Here is a 14061-nt window from a genome sequence, read left to right on the forward strand (position 1 = left end):
TACAACTGATTATGCTATTATCAGAGCCAAAAGGAAGAGGTCTAATAATTTATTAGAATGTAAACTTTATGAAGGGGGGTATTTTTATCTCCTGTTTTCACTGCTCTATTTCCAGTGCTTAGAATAAAACTTGGTACACAGTACATCCCATGTATGAAATAAATGTGTAAAGCTGACTCACTTGTAAAGACCTTAAACTGGTATCAAATACGTCTATAATACATACTTCTAAAAATTTAAGGTTGGCTCAGGAATGCATGTTGGCATATTTCTTTCCTTTTATGTGTCAATTTGTATTACATAAATATAATTGTGTGCATCCCAGGAAAATCAAATTAATAAAAAGCAGATGACCGTTAACATGGTAAAGATTTAATTTCAGAATTCTAGTATGAAAGATTATTTTTTCAGGTAGGGGGCTCTCAAATATTTTTGGAGTTTAACTACCACGTGTTTTATTCCATGAAAATATGTATCTGAAATACTCAGAATTTTGCTTTGTTGAATGCAGAGTGATAAAAATAAAGCACGTTTGCATTCAGAAACCACCTCATGGATGCCCACATACGTGTGGGTGACATGCCTGCCCCCCTTACCTTCCTCACTCAGGTCCGGCTTGTTCCAGGTCGGTGAAGAGAACCGGCCAGACTTCTTGCGAGGACTGGTGCTCACCTTTCTCCAGGCACCACTCTCTTTCTTCTTGCTGCAACTGTTGTAACTTGAAACTATGGATAAAGGGAAACTTCCTCCTTTGAAATCAGCTGTATGCTGGTCTAGCTCTGAAATAGCATAAACCATGTTTTGTCAAAAGGACAGAAGCAATAATGCAGTTTCAGAGTCAAGTAAAATCCAACATTTCCAATACTTAAAGAAACAGCCTCTTCAAAATCACAGGCTTGTAATACCCAAGCAGGCGTTTTGTCAACCAGCAAACTTTACTTTGAAGTCTGGTATTTAAACATGAGCCAGTAATGAAAAAAGAGAGAGTTCTAAAGCTGTGTTGTGCAACATCCATTACATGGAGATAATTTCTCTCATTACAAAGAGAGAAAATAGAGCGCCCTAAAAACAAATTCAAGCAAGCATTACATAAGAGTGTGAATTTCCTCTCCTCCCAGCATGAACCCACATACCTGCTCTCTGGAGGGGACAGCCATGCAGAACAGCTTTATTAAGCAAGATGCTGAGAGCAGCTCTAACCACAGCCTGCTGTCCCTGGCTAGGGTTTTTAGTCATTTGCCCAAGGCTGGGTTGTCTTTTCACAGAGGCTCTTGACAATATTGCTTCTTGAACTCTGGGTGCAATGACAGCATTCCACAGCTTAGACATCCACCTTCCGAGAGAGGAGTGGGTTTCACAGTTAGGACCAAGCCTCTCAGGAATCACACACAACTCTACAGGGAACAGGTTGGAAGACTGTGAAACAAAACCTAAGTGTTTCTATGGACAGGCTACCTTTCCCAGGTCATTTTGGAATATGTGAAATTATCCAACACCAAAGTAGTTTGAATTTGCCTTAAAAACACAATGTATTTCAGATGAAACTGCTAACATGTCTCTCACCTTTTTCTTTATAAGATCCTGGAGAGCTGGAGTGTTGAGTAAATGAATGCACAAATAAAATCAAATATATGGAAAGGGAAAAAATACATGGAAAACCTTATAGACTAAAAAGTCTGGAAAAAGATTTCCTGAAAGTCTGTGTCTAAATAGCTTAAACTTACTTGCCATTTTCCTTAATAAGATGCATATATTGTATTTTAGTATTTCTGCAATTGGGATACATTTTATGATCCCTGGCAAATTAAATCTGCCTGCCCCAAGGCAGGGGCTCAGCGTCTACACAGTGGTGGGTTAGCCCTGTAGAGAGGGGATGGGATCAACCAGCTATGGCCTCAGGTGGACTCTTTGCATTAATAGCTGTAGCTGCTGCGGGACTTCAGCCCAAATGCTGAGCACTTAGTGCCAATCAAAATTCCTTCAAAAAAGATTACACTTTGTTGCAGCATTAAGAAACAGTTAATACAGTTAAAGGTTGTAGACAAAACTCCATCTCCCAGAATAGGAAAGTTTTCAAAGTTATTAGATACTGACGTAAGCCTTTCAAGACCCTTAAAACTATTTACTCAGTATCAAGCATCTATTGTCAGCTGCTTTGTTAATGTCTAGTGACACACAGTTCAGGAAAAAAAGTACTCCTAAAGGTGTTGAAGGGGTAAAGATGATATAAGCTTTGGCTAAAACAATATATAATTTTTTTAAAAAAGGCAGCTCCTTAATATGGCTGTTGGGAGTGAACTCTCCGTGGCATTTCTGTACCTCTTGTGTCAGCTGTTGCTCTGGATTATCTTTTCAAGGCTGTTTTAGTATCGTAAACCGACTTAGAAAAACAGAGACAGTGTCTCCTTCTGGAGCAGAGGGCAGATTTGTTTCCTGACGATAATGAAAGTTATATTTCCTTCCTGGGCAGATTTGCCAGCATCCCCGTTAGAAAACTGGGTGATTCCCAAGCTCACAGTTCCACAGCTTTGATGCAAAGCCAGCATCCACCTGGGCCACTATGCATCACCCCATAGGGCCTGAGGAGGTGGGGAAACCAATGCAAATACGAAGCCTAGGCTGTGGCTGAGCTCTGAGTGATGCAGTGCTGGGTCAGAAGCCACATCCTGAATGTGGCAGGCTAACCTGTCAGCTTGCAGATAAGGTAACAATCTCAGAGCCTCTAGCTCTTGACAATGACCATGCAGCAGACAGGAAAGGCCAAAACTGGTTCCTAAGAATCCTGAAGCTCTGGATGTTAAAAAAAAAAAAAAAAAAAAAAAAAAAAAGGCTTCAATTTACTCATGATATTGATAAAGAAAGGGGTAATTAAATGAATAAATGTATTTCTGCTTTTTAACAAGAAATTGCTGTGTACTTTTTAATATAGCACTTCTTGTGTTCCCTCAATTAGCTGTTATTAAACTGACAGTTTGTCTTACAATAGAGAAGACATATTATCTGCATACCCCGCTTTCCAAAACAGATTTCTGTCCAGGATGCCAGAAAGTACAGAATCAAATCTAACAGCGAATCACAGAACCCTTACTAAGTAAGCTGGATGGATGGTGACAAATTTTTTCTAATTTTCTGTTTCATTAACCTTACTGTATATATGTCTGTTTTCATAAGCTGTTCTAAAACACAGTAAGTACGTAAGTCTCATTAATAAAAGAGGAAGCTTTTCAATTCATCGACAGAATGTAAGTGGGTTTTTTAGGAGGTGGGGTAGGGGGATGGTTACAGGATACTTGACCTACTGTCTCATGTGGGCCTTCCCCAGGAGACACTGCCCAGCAAGTCGCACATGAGTCTGATGAAAGTTTTGTAAACAGAGGGAAATTGGGATCCATCTAGTCTTAGCAAAATAGTTTCCTTAGGAAGCACCCACCACACTAGTCATGGTCGTCCTCTGACAAGAGCACAGGGCAATGGCTTTCCATGTTCATGACAAGAGGTGGCCCAAGGTGGCCCCTTCAGCTTTCTCACCCCCAAACATTCCCAATCAGCCAGGGCTCTACTTTAAATAGGCAAAGAAGGATCAATGACACTTACTTCACTGTCGCTTGGGCATGCCCGGGGATTACAGGACAAGACAGGAAATACTTTGGCCCAAGAAGTGCTTCCGGTGTGCCCAAGCGGGCCAGGCACGAGTTGAGCTGGCGCCAGACAGCCAGGGCCCAGTCGACCGTCTTGCACACGGGGTCGCAGGGAGAGGGCACCTGACCCCTGAACTAGAGACAGGGAAGGGGGAAGACGGGGGGGGGGGGCTTGGTTTAGAACAGTTTGTTTCGAACACTCCAAAACTAAAAATATAAAAATTCAAACTGTAAAAACTGTAGCCAAATCTGATTTTACCTTCACTTGGGGTGGCTGGAAGAGGGCTAGGTAATAACACTCTATGACGTGTGTTAGCACGAGATACAGATCTGTAGCTTATTACATGCAATGAAAGGATTCAGACATGATAGTGCAGTAAGACACCTTGGATGAGGTGTCTTACTTGGATGAATTCTTAAACATCAATTCAGGAAGAAATCATTTTTCACATGTGTATAGAATTCCTCACAAGGTCTTGCAAATAGCAGGTGTTCAAAAAAGGATTCTGAATAAATGAAATTAAAATTACATTAAATATTTTAATATTTTGGGTAAGTTATAAGATGGCATACCTGGATCTGTGGCATGTTCACCTTGTATTACTTCTAATTTCCCTAGAAGGCTCAGCTAAAATGCTAACTTCATCAAAATGCTCTGACAGCATAAAGAAGTATGTTTTCAAATTTTAAAATGTGCAAATTTTAAGTAATACTGTATAACACACACAGTTGAATGGGAGAATTATATCTTATAGTTGAATAGTTGAATTATATCTTATAAAAGGTCCCTTTTTGGTAGTACAGAGGAGTCACAAAAGGACAAAGATTTATTTACTATGAGGAGGAATCTCTCAAATATTTAGAAGTCAGATACAGCAATTGACTCTGTATTTTATAAGAAAGCAGATTCACATAAATCTCTACTTTACCAAGGAATTATGATATTAAGACTGAGGATAATACATGAATGTTTTTATGTCCTACATGAAGGGATAGAATTTGGCCTAGAAAAAAATGAAAGAGTGGTTCAGTGATTCTAGCAGCTCCGTTAAAGTAACAGCACTGTGTTACATGAGGCTTTGGGATGTGTTATCGTAGTTTCCCTTTTCTTCAAAAGAGGAACAATCATATTTCTCCCACTTTCTCTGATCCTCTTCCAGCGAGAATGAGATCATGTGCTACAATTAACAGCTGAATATTAACTTCCTACTAAAGAAAGTATAACTATTTTTTATTAAATACTAGAAGCCTGGTATTGTCCAAAAAAGGTCTGCTTACTTATATCCCTGTAAGGAGCTGGAAAAAGAAATTTTGATCACGTGCCAGTGTGCTTCTAAGTGCCCCCAAATATTTGGTTCCATCCTGCAGTTACAAGATTTCTGGCGTTTTGCAGGAGTCATTCATTCCCATTGTACTCCTACTCTGGAATCCGTTTTATTAACCTACTTGAAGTGACTCCTGATAAATGAAAGGCATTACACCTCCCCTCCCCTTTCTATTCTTCACAGCACACCCCACTGGCCCATTCGCAAACAAAATGGAGGAAAGTGTAGAGCCTGAAGCTTGGAACTTTCCTTTCCAAATAAGTAAAATCAATCCTTTTCAAACTATGTTTACCAGAGAGCCAGAGGAGGGAAAAGAGGTATGCTTTACCAGGTAAGATGTACGTTTCAAGGAAAATTAGCATGGCCCCTGCACAAGAAAGACACGCAAATCCGTGAAGCGTTCCATGTTTTTCTCTTGGATAAACCAGGGATTTTGATGTGTCAGTGTAGGTTCCTCCTTGATAAGAAAAGGCACCGTTCTGGTGATAATGGAGGAGGCTATGAATGTGTGGGGAGCAAGAGGTAGATGGGAAATCTCTGTACGCTCTTTTCAATTTTATTGTAAACCTAACACTGCTCTAAAAATAATAAAGTCTTTAAGGAAAAAAACTGGTATCTTTTGCAATTATTTACGTGACTTTTTTGGCAATAAGATTTAAATATTAATAGTGATGAAGTTAATGGAAGTATCAATAATCTGAAAAGCTGTATACCTATGACTGTCTTTGCCTCCCCTTTCTTCCTACTGGTTGAGGTCATATAATAGATGTGCTTTGGTCAAAAGAATATATTTACGACCAGGCAACTGACTTTAGCAGAGCTTGGGACAGAGGACTTCTGATTCAATTAGGAATTTCAGATATTAACACAAATCACCACTAGCAGGCACTGTTCACTGAATTACCAAAGGCATTCCCATCCCACACTTCTCCCTCCACCCGCCTCCCATGGCCCCAACTCCACAAACGCATGTACGTTCACACACTCTAACATAACGGAGACTGAATTTTGTTCAGGAACTTGGTGGAGAGCTTTGGCCTTGGGAAGGTAGTTCTAGCCAAGGTCTCTGGTGGAGAGGTGTGCATGAAACCAGTCTGGTGAATGAAACCATTCAGGGGAAATCTTCTTTCTGGGAGTTTCAGAAAAAGATTCTTTCCCCCTGATAAGGAGGAGACAAAGGAAGCCGAAGTTCCCTCTCTGCACAGAATCCTGCTTCCTGCCTGTGAACAAGCTCGTGTGAGGGCGTGATGCCCAAAGTCCTGCAATCCTGAAGGGAGGTCAACAGACTCACCCAGACCTGGGACCTGACATCACAGAGGTGTGAATGGACATCATCAACACCTACTGCAAGGCATCTGGTTATGTAAGGGAAAAAAGCCTTCTGTGTGTGTGAAGCAGCTAGCAGTGGGGTGTTGTGTTACCTACAGCTTAAAATCCTGTGCTGATACAATGAAGATCCTGTCCTCCAAGTGTGGCCCAACTGTGCAGGATTAAATGATAAAATCTTGCTAAATCGAGCTCTTTTATTTCAAGTCCACCCAGACACTCAGCTACTGGCCCAATTTATGAATATTAATTAAATAGTGATATACTCGAGTTGGTCAGCACTGAATTAATTTTGTTATCTTGATAGAATACAGAATATTTTATTATTCTGAAAAATCACTAAAAGTGATTATTATTCTTGAAAATGTGTCAACAGATAGAGATTTCTAATTTTTTTCATGTGACGTTTTCATAGCGCACTGTAACAAATATTAAAACTAGCTTGAGTGATGGATAATGAAGGCTCCAAGGAAGCAGGAGCTTTTCCTTAAGAAGAGTGATTAATTTTCTCATCTTGTTTCCCACAGCGTTTAGAACTTGGAGAGACGCCTCGAGAATAGTTAATAAAAAAAATAAAACCTGTTTGCTTTTTAAAATACTTAATATAGTCCAGAAACTGCTATGGGTTTTACATGCATTATCCTATTTTAACCCTTGCATATCCCCAAATTTTACTTGCTGGAAGCCACACAGTAAGTGGTACAGCTCAAGCCTGGGTCACCTGACACTAAAGGCCCCTCTCCCAGCAATAGGCTGTGCCTGTGGTTTGTTACCTTATTCACGACTTTCCTCCTTAGGAACCTCTGCAGCAGCCCCTGCATGGGCTCGCCATCCCACCGCAGCTGTACCCAGCGGAAATGCTGCTGCACCAGCAAGTCGGAGCCCTGGAGACAGGCCTTGGCAATGGTTCCCAACAAAAAGCAGTTCTCATGAAAGTAATAACATTCGGACGTTCTGTTTCCTGAAACAAACCAAAAGCAACAGTCCAACCTCAGCAAGCCACAGTAGGGGACAAGTTCAAATACATGCAAGAAAGACGACCATGAAGCATAACATGTGCTCTGGGAAACAGAAAGATTAGAAGGATCTCAAAGCAGCCTGCTTCTCAGCATGGTCTCTCTACCATCTTTACCTTTTTGGAAAGTACAGGGGCTTTCAGTGCTGCGATTTTCCAGAGGTCCCAAAAAGTCCCCCAGTAACTCAGACAATGAAGATTTTTCCAAATTCTCTAAGATGATGATGATTTTCTTGTTAGCAGGAGATTGTTTCACTGGGATCAGACATGCTGTGGTCAAAAAGGAAATTCAGTGATTAAAGATTTTACAAAAACCTATAAAAACTGGCAAAGATTTAAGTGTTAGCAAAGACGTGACACAATGGGAATGCTCTGACATTGCTGGGAGAGTACAGGATTCTGGAAAACAGTTTGGCATTACTGAATACGGTTGAAGATACACAGACACAACGATCCAACATTAGTTCCACACCAGATTCCAAATGGAATCAACTCGAATCTCTACCAACAATAGACTAGATAGGAGTATATTCATACAACGGATATGAAAGTGAACAAATTACAGATACAGGCAACCGCATGAAGACCTGTCACAAACGATATATTAAGAAACAAATCACAAAAGGCTACACACAATATGATGCTATCATTTGAAGTTCAAACAGGGGCAACACTAACCTTATAATTTAGGGATTCATAGATAGTAAAACTATTTTGAAAAAGCAAAGAAATGATTACCACAGAAGACAGACTAGTGGTTACCTCCATGTGCCCCACCCCTTGTGAACAGGGGTGGGGCACATGGGCCCATTCTGGAAGCTGGGAATGTTCTATTTTGTGACCTGGTCAGTGGTTAAATGACAATTTTATTTTAAATTATTCATTGATCTGTAAAAATAGGCAGTATGTATTTTATAGATGGGTATTTCAGAATACAAAATGTTAAAATCCTTAAATGATCTTTAAATTACACATATGTAAAATATTCATAAAATTATGGAGACAGGACCTCAGAGACCAGCAGGTTCCTCCTTTCATTTTACAGATCTCAGAGAGGTTAAAGAGATTTGACTCAGGTTTCAGAAACAGTGGTAAGGAAGGACCGCGATCTTGGACTTGTGAGTCTTATTTTAGGGGTCCTCACACTAAAGACGGGGGGGCTGAACTGCATGTCAACCGAAAGTAAAAGACGGAAAGTAAATGGAAGATTGCTACTATATGTAGGAGACAAGTCAGTGGATAAAATGTAACTGAAACAGTGCCCTGGCAACTGGAAACAGTCCAATGTTGTTAATATTGTAGTTGAAATATATATATATACACATATGTATGTATTTATAAATAATACTTCCTATACACCAATGAGTAAAAAAATCACTTTTTAACATTTTAGAAGATTCTAAGATGCCCTAGTCTTAGGTAAGTTAACCTTGCAAAAAAGATTAAAATGCTTGAGAGTGATTTTGTCAAGTATTCCACTTTTCACAAACACTTATGAGAGTACATTATACTCCATTCCACCTCCTAGTTACTATAGACACAAATACATTTTCACTTTCAAAAGAAGTCCCTGTAAATGAATCTTCTGAAATTGAAATAGCTCTTCTGGATGCTATAAAGCTTTAAAAACTAGAAGACAGGAAACAGAGCCAGCCACCTCTCAACTGAGTTGTATTTGTTGGGGCTATTACACTAGTGTCTGGCGTGTGCTGCATCCCCTTCCACAGAGCTTTTTAGTAAAGAGTGCTACAGTTCTATGCTTCTCAGGTTCAAGTGTTATTTCAAAAATATGTTTTTTATGAAACATGATAAACCTATAGTTTTTTAAAACAACGATAAACTAACAAATCTTTTATACCCAGTGATTTAAAAAAACAAAACCAAGCCCAGCAACAACAAAACCAGACCAGGATGAATGGTCCATGTATCTGCTTTTCTGTAACTAACGACTGAAGGTCTCCAGTTTTGCCTTGATTTGTGTTAAGTGTATGGCTAGTTCTAGCTAGAATGTGTCTGCAGGAACATGTAATTGCATCTCAACAAATGTTTTCCAGTGCCCCACTATGGCATGCTGGAGGTGACTGATTCTAACTGGGGGGATGTGGCATTTTAAACTGGACCCGTTATGAGGAATGGCATCTTGACAGATCAGAAGAAGGCTTTCTAGGTTTAAGAAATGGCATAGGCAGAAGAATGGAGGCCAGGCAGAGCTCAGTCCTAGAAGGGACGAGGGCTTCAAACCAAGGTCAGAATAGTTGCAAGAGTAGCATGACAGACAGCTCAAAGCTGATACATGTGTCTAGTCAGGACAGGCTGGGAGCTTGGGTACAGAGTCACATCAGTGGAATGGAAGCCAGGAGCCCCATCTGTCGGCAGTAGGGCAGCAGGCTGTGTCCTCACTCTGGGCTACACATTACAGTCACCAGGGATCCAGCCCCAGAGGTTGTGATGTAGTTGGTCAGTGCTGGGCCTGGGGCATTGGCATTTTATGTGCGGTCAGGGTAATACTTGCTGATATGAAGTCTCAGAACCCAGCCACAAGTGAAAAGTGGAAGGCCCAGGATGTCATGTCAGAAGGGAGTAACTACCAGCTCTGGGGATCAGTGGAAGTCTTTAAAGAGGGGATAAACAGGATTTGACTCCTGCTTTGAGATCTCACTCTGGTGTGAAGAATTGATAGGAGAGCAAAGAAACAAGAAAACACATCTACAGGCTCTTACTGCTGAGGTGAGGACAAGAGGTAACAGGAGCCTCATCCAGGGCCAAGGCACAGAACAAAAGGATAGTCTGAGGTGGAGTGAGCAAAGCTCAGTGGTTGATGTCTTGAGAGAGGGGCAGAGAGGGAATAGCAGAGACAACTCAGAAGTTCCCACTGGAGAAGAGGCCATGCAGTGAATGGAGACAGAGAGCACATGAGCAGGAAAACACTTGAGGCAGGGGAGGTGGTGATGGGTTATGTTTCAGGCCTGAGTGATGAGTGAGGCATCGCTGTTGAGATGTCCAGCAGGGGCTGGGACAAAAGGATGGAGGCAGCAAGGGAGGATTCAGGCTGGAAATAAACGAGTTTATAGGATTGCAGGAGGTCTCTTGGAAAGACACAAACTCATTCTCCTGAGTCCACAAGCAAGGACTGTATTGTCAGTGACTTAATTAACCCCACATTTAATGCACAGCTTGTGCCCTAGACAAAAAGGGTGTGGGGTGCTGTTCATAACAGTTGGGTTGGGTTTCCACCTCATCTTTGTTCATCTTGGTCTCCTCTGAGGTACCAATCAAGGGTCAAACAGACTGGGTTTTTTGGTGAAAAGCTTTGTCTTCAACACTGCTGGCCTCATATGTTCAATTTTTTCAGTAACATCTGCTTCTCCATCGGACCACTTAAGTTCAACAACCTAAAGCAAGTTGGTCCAAATGTAAATTTCATTTTAGTTGTAAAATAGCATGTCTAGTTCAAGTTATTTAACATGGTTTCAATTCCAAAATATTAACCAACCATAGAAACAGAAACTCATTACACCTTTGGGTTTGAAGGATTATTCAGCCTCTGATCAGGGTTCATGGAGACATAAGATGGCCACTCACCCCATGTTATAGCCAGAGATTCCTTTCGGCCTATTGTTGGAAAGTCAGCCATTTGGATTCCCTTTGCCCCGTGCTAATTCAAAGCCCTATTTCTGAAACTAATCTACCCTTTTTTTCCCCTGCTTCCAACTTTATAGGTATGTCAGCTCTGCCCCTCTCCAGAGGTCAGTAATCTTAATCAGACACTCACTTGGCTAGTCTCAGGGCTACAGTCCAGTTTTTCATACCCTTGTATTATAAGTTCTGGATAGCTAGTTCTAGAGCAAGACTCATTGGCTTAAAAATAATTAACCTATCACATTTATAGTTAAATCCAAACTCCTTTATATCTAAGGTGACCCCAAGTCCATAATCTCCTCTTTGGAGATGGAAGCAGCCCATCTTTTACACTGTCCACTTAAAACAAGGCTTTGCAGGGATGATGCTCTGAGTCCAGATGAGAAGCAAGGGACGGACCTCCAAAGAGCCTCCGGTAACGCAGGGTCCAAGGAAGAAACTCATTTATGTAGACTTCAATTACATATTATTACAGTAATTCTATCTTTATTACTTCTGAAGTAGAAAGTTCTCTCAGGAATCCTAAGTATTATTTTAAAATACCAATCTAGTGTTTAATTTTTTTTTTTTTTTTTACTACCACTGTCACATGTAATTTTAAAATGTATCTGTCTTGCTAACCTAACTCAATACCTTATACTGAGGAGAAATAAGACCCAATTCGAATACACGTTCAGACCCTCCTTACCAAATAATGGAGCCATGTGATGTGATGGTCTCTCACAAAAGTCAATATGAGAAGGAAGATGTTATTTTTAAATAAACACAAAACACCCACTGCTTGCATAAGTGCTACACCATTATTTTTGAACTGATCTTCTGTTCTACATTCTTTTCTTCACTGGCACCATTTTAGTCTCCATATAAGTTTTAGATTCTTAAAGCTAATTATTTAAAAACAAATCTGCTACTCTTCCTTCTTGTATTTTTTCACTCATACATGTCTTTTATTCATTCTCTGTGTCTCTTTTCACTGGCTTTCTTCTACAGAGTCGTAGAGAGGAACATATAAGGTAATGTATGTGCTATGCCCATTGGAAGATGAAAGTTCAACGTTCTATCCTCTAGCTGAATGTAAGTAGTTTAAACTTTTTTTTTTTTAAGAAAATAAAGTTAGAAACCAGGAATAAGTTTAGAACACCTTATGAATCAGTATATTCCTCACTTGGTAGTCATATGATTTGATCAGTTTACTTTCTTCGTAAAAAAAAAAAAAAACGCAAGACAGTAGCTGATACATAATTTCTGTCCTCTAATTATTCTAAAAGCTTAAGTGGAACAGCCTAGAAGCTCCTTTTCTCTGATCCAGATCTCAGCCTTCTCTACATTCTGTCCTTTTCCATCACCCTTTGACCAAAGAAAATTCCCTGCTAGGGGCTTTCTGCACTACAAAAGAAGTGACACCACACCACCGGTCCTTCCCTCTGGCTCACTTGTGATTCCCTGGCACTGCTCAGAAGCTTCTGATGTCCCCATCTACTCAAAGTGTACGTTCTCCGTTCTCCATGATCTCTTCATTGGCCACCAGTCAGCAGCAGTGGGGCCTACTGCTATGAAAATGATGGTGACAGTGGATGGAGTTTTAGAAGATGAGGATGGACAGCAGCAAGGGGAAGATCCAAAGCCAGACGGTAATGCTCTTGACATAACATTCAGAGACCTTCAGCGTTTATTCTGGAGCCACTGGAGTATAACAGGAGGAAATTGTCATGAGCAGTTTTTTATTCTAGGGTGAGCCCTCTGGAAACCTGCAGAGGGCTTGTGGAAGGAGCGAAAGCAGAGGAAATAAGAAGCGTTAGTGATGAGGCCTCCATAGGCCCTTGAGCAAGAAATGATAGGTGGTAGGGGGACTAGAGAGCAGAGGGTGGAGATGAGATATAGGAAGCAGATTCAAAAGAACTCAGGACTGACCAGACGTGGGGAATAAGTCAAATGAGGGATCTATGATAAGCTCCACTTGCTAACTTGGATAACTGCACTCAAGACCTCAGCAGGTGAATCTTGTGTTTATACCTTACTTTTGTTATTAAAAAAAAAGAAAGAGGGATTTCATACATATAAATTACTAAGCCCAATACAGAATAAAAATCCTTTAATATTTCCTACATAAGAGAGTAGAGTGGAGATTTTTTGGCCTCAGTCTGTCATTTGAAAACTTCCTTTTTTCAAATCCAATTCACTCTATTTTTATGCCCTATCATCAACTACTGTCTCAACAACTACACTCTCTAATCTTACTTCTTTCTACCTCCACTGTTAGCAAGTTCTTCCACTTGCTGACAACTAAATATGATTAACATTCCCTTTTTCTTTATGCATGCTACTTCTTGTATCAGGTTCATGCACTCATTCAACAAGTAATTACTGGCCATCAGTGTACGAGGTGGAATGGAAGAATAAGCTACATTACTAGCCTTCAAGGAGCTCATAACGTGTGTGGACCAACACAAAAGCCCAAATAATACCCTCAGTGCCTTGAACTATAGTTAGGTGGGGCACAGAGGTAAACAAAGCCTACTGCAGTTCATCAGAGGTAGGTGGCATACCTGGAGGGCTCAGACAAGCCTTCACTTGGGGGTGTGCTCAGAGTATTTAAACAGGGGCTTCCATGTCTATTTTAACCAGGCCTGTACCACACAGTACTTTACATAGTACCTGCCATGCAGTAGTTATGGGTGTGTGTGTGGGGGGGGGCAGTTTGTATGCTTATTCTAGATGAAAGCTGCAGCATAAACAAAGACATGGACAGTGGGAAAGCAAAGGACATGTGAGGAAGAAATACTGTATTCTGCTGGAGCTTAGATACCTATTTTTAAAAAGGGTCAGATATTCCAAAGAAGATATACAAATGACCAATAGGTACAGGAAAACAGGTTCAACGTCACTAACGATCAGGGAAATGTAAATCAAAACCACAATGAAATATCACTTCATAACTGTTAGAATGGCTATCATCAATAAGAGTTAACAAACGTTAGTGGGGATGCGTAGAAAAGGGAACCCTTTCACATTGTTGGTGGGAATATAAATTGGTGCAGCCACTACGAAAAACAGTACGGAGGCGCCTCAAAAAAACAAAAAATAGAACTACCATATGATCCAGCAATCCCACTTCTGG

At 40.5% G+C, this 14061-nt stretch overlaps 1 protein-coding gene and 1 pseudogene across 1 annotated transcript in view; one reads left to right on the forward strand and one right to left on the reverse strand.

Moving 5' to 3' along the window:
* CTTNBP2 (cortactin binding protein 2) overlaps window positions 1–14061 on the reverse strand; it is a 161126-nt gene that overhangs the window by 10849 nt on the left and 136216 nt on the right. Inside the window, exons 15-19 of the mRNA XM_065884453.1 lie at window positions 7422–7574; window positions 7063–7250; window positions 3595–3773; window positions 1134–1333; window positions 597–779 (exon numbers count right to left, since the gene is read on the reverse strand). Coding sequence (XP_065740525.1) covers window positions 597–779; window positions 1134–1333; window positions 3595–3773; window positions 7063–7250; window positions 7422–7574 — 903 coding nt within the window. The remainder of the gene's footprint in view (window positions 1–596; window positions 780–1133; window positions 1334–3594; window positions 3774–7062; window positions 7251–7421; window positions 7575–14061) is intronic.
* On the forward strand, window positions 5275–5375 carry LOC136128683 (U6 spliceosomal RNA; annotated as a pseudogene).

This window comes from Phocoena phocoena, chromosome 9 (assembly GCF_963924675.1).
Source record: "Phocoena phocoena chromosome 9, mPhoPho1.1, whole genome shotgun sequence".
NCBI lineage: Eukaryota > Metazoa > Chordata > Mammalia > Artiodactyla > Phocoenidae > Phocoena > Phocoena phocoena.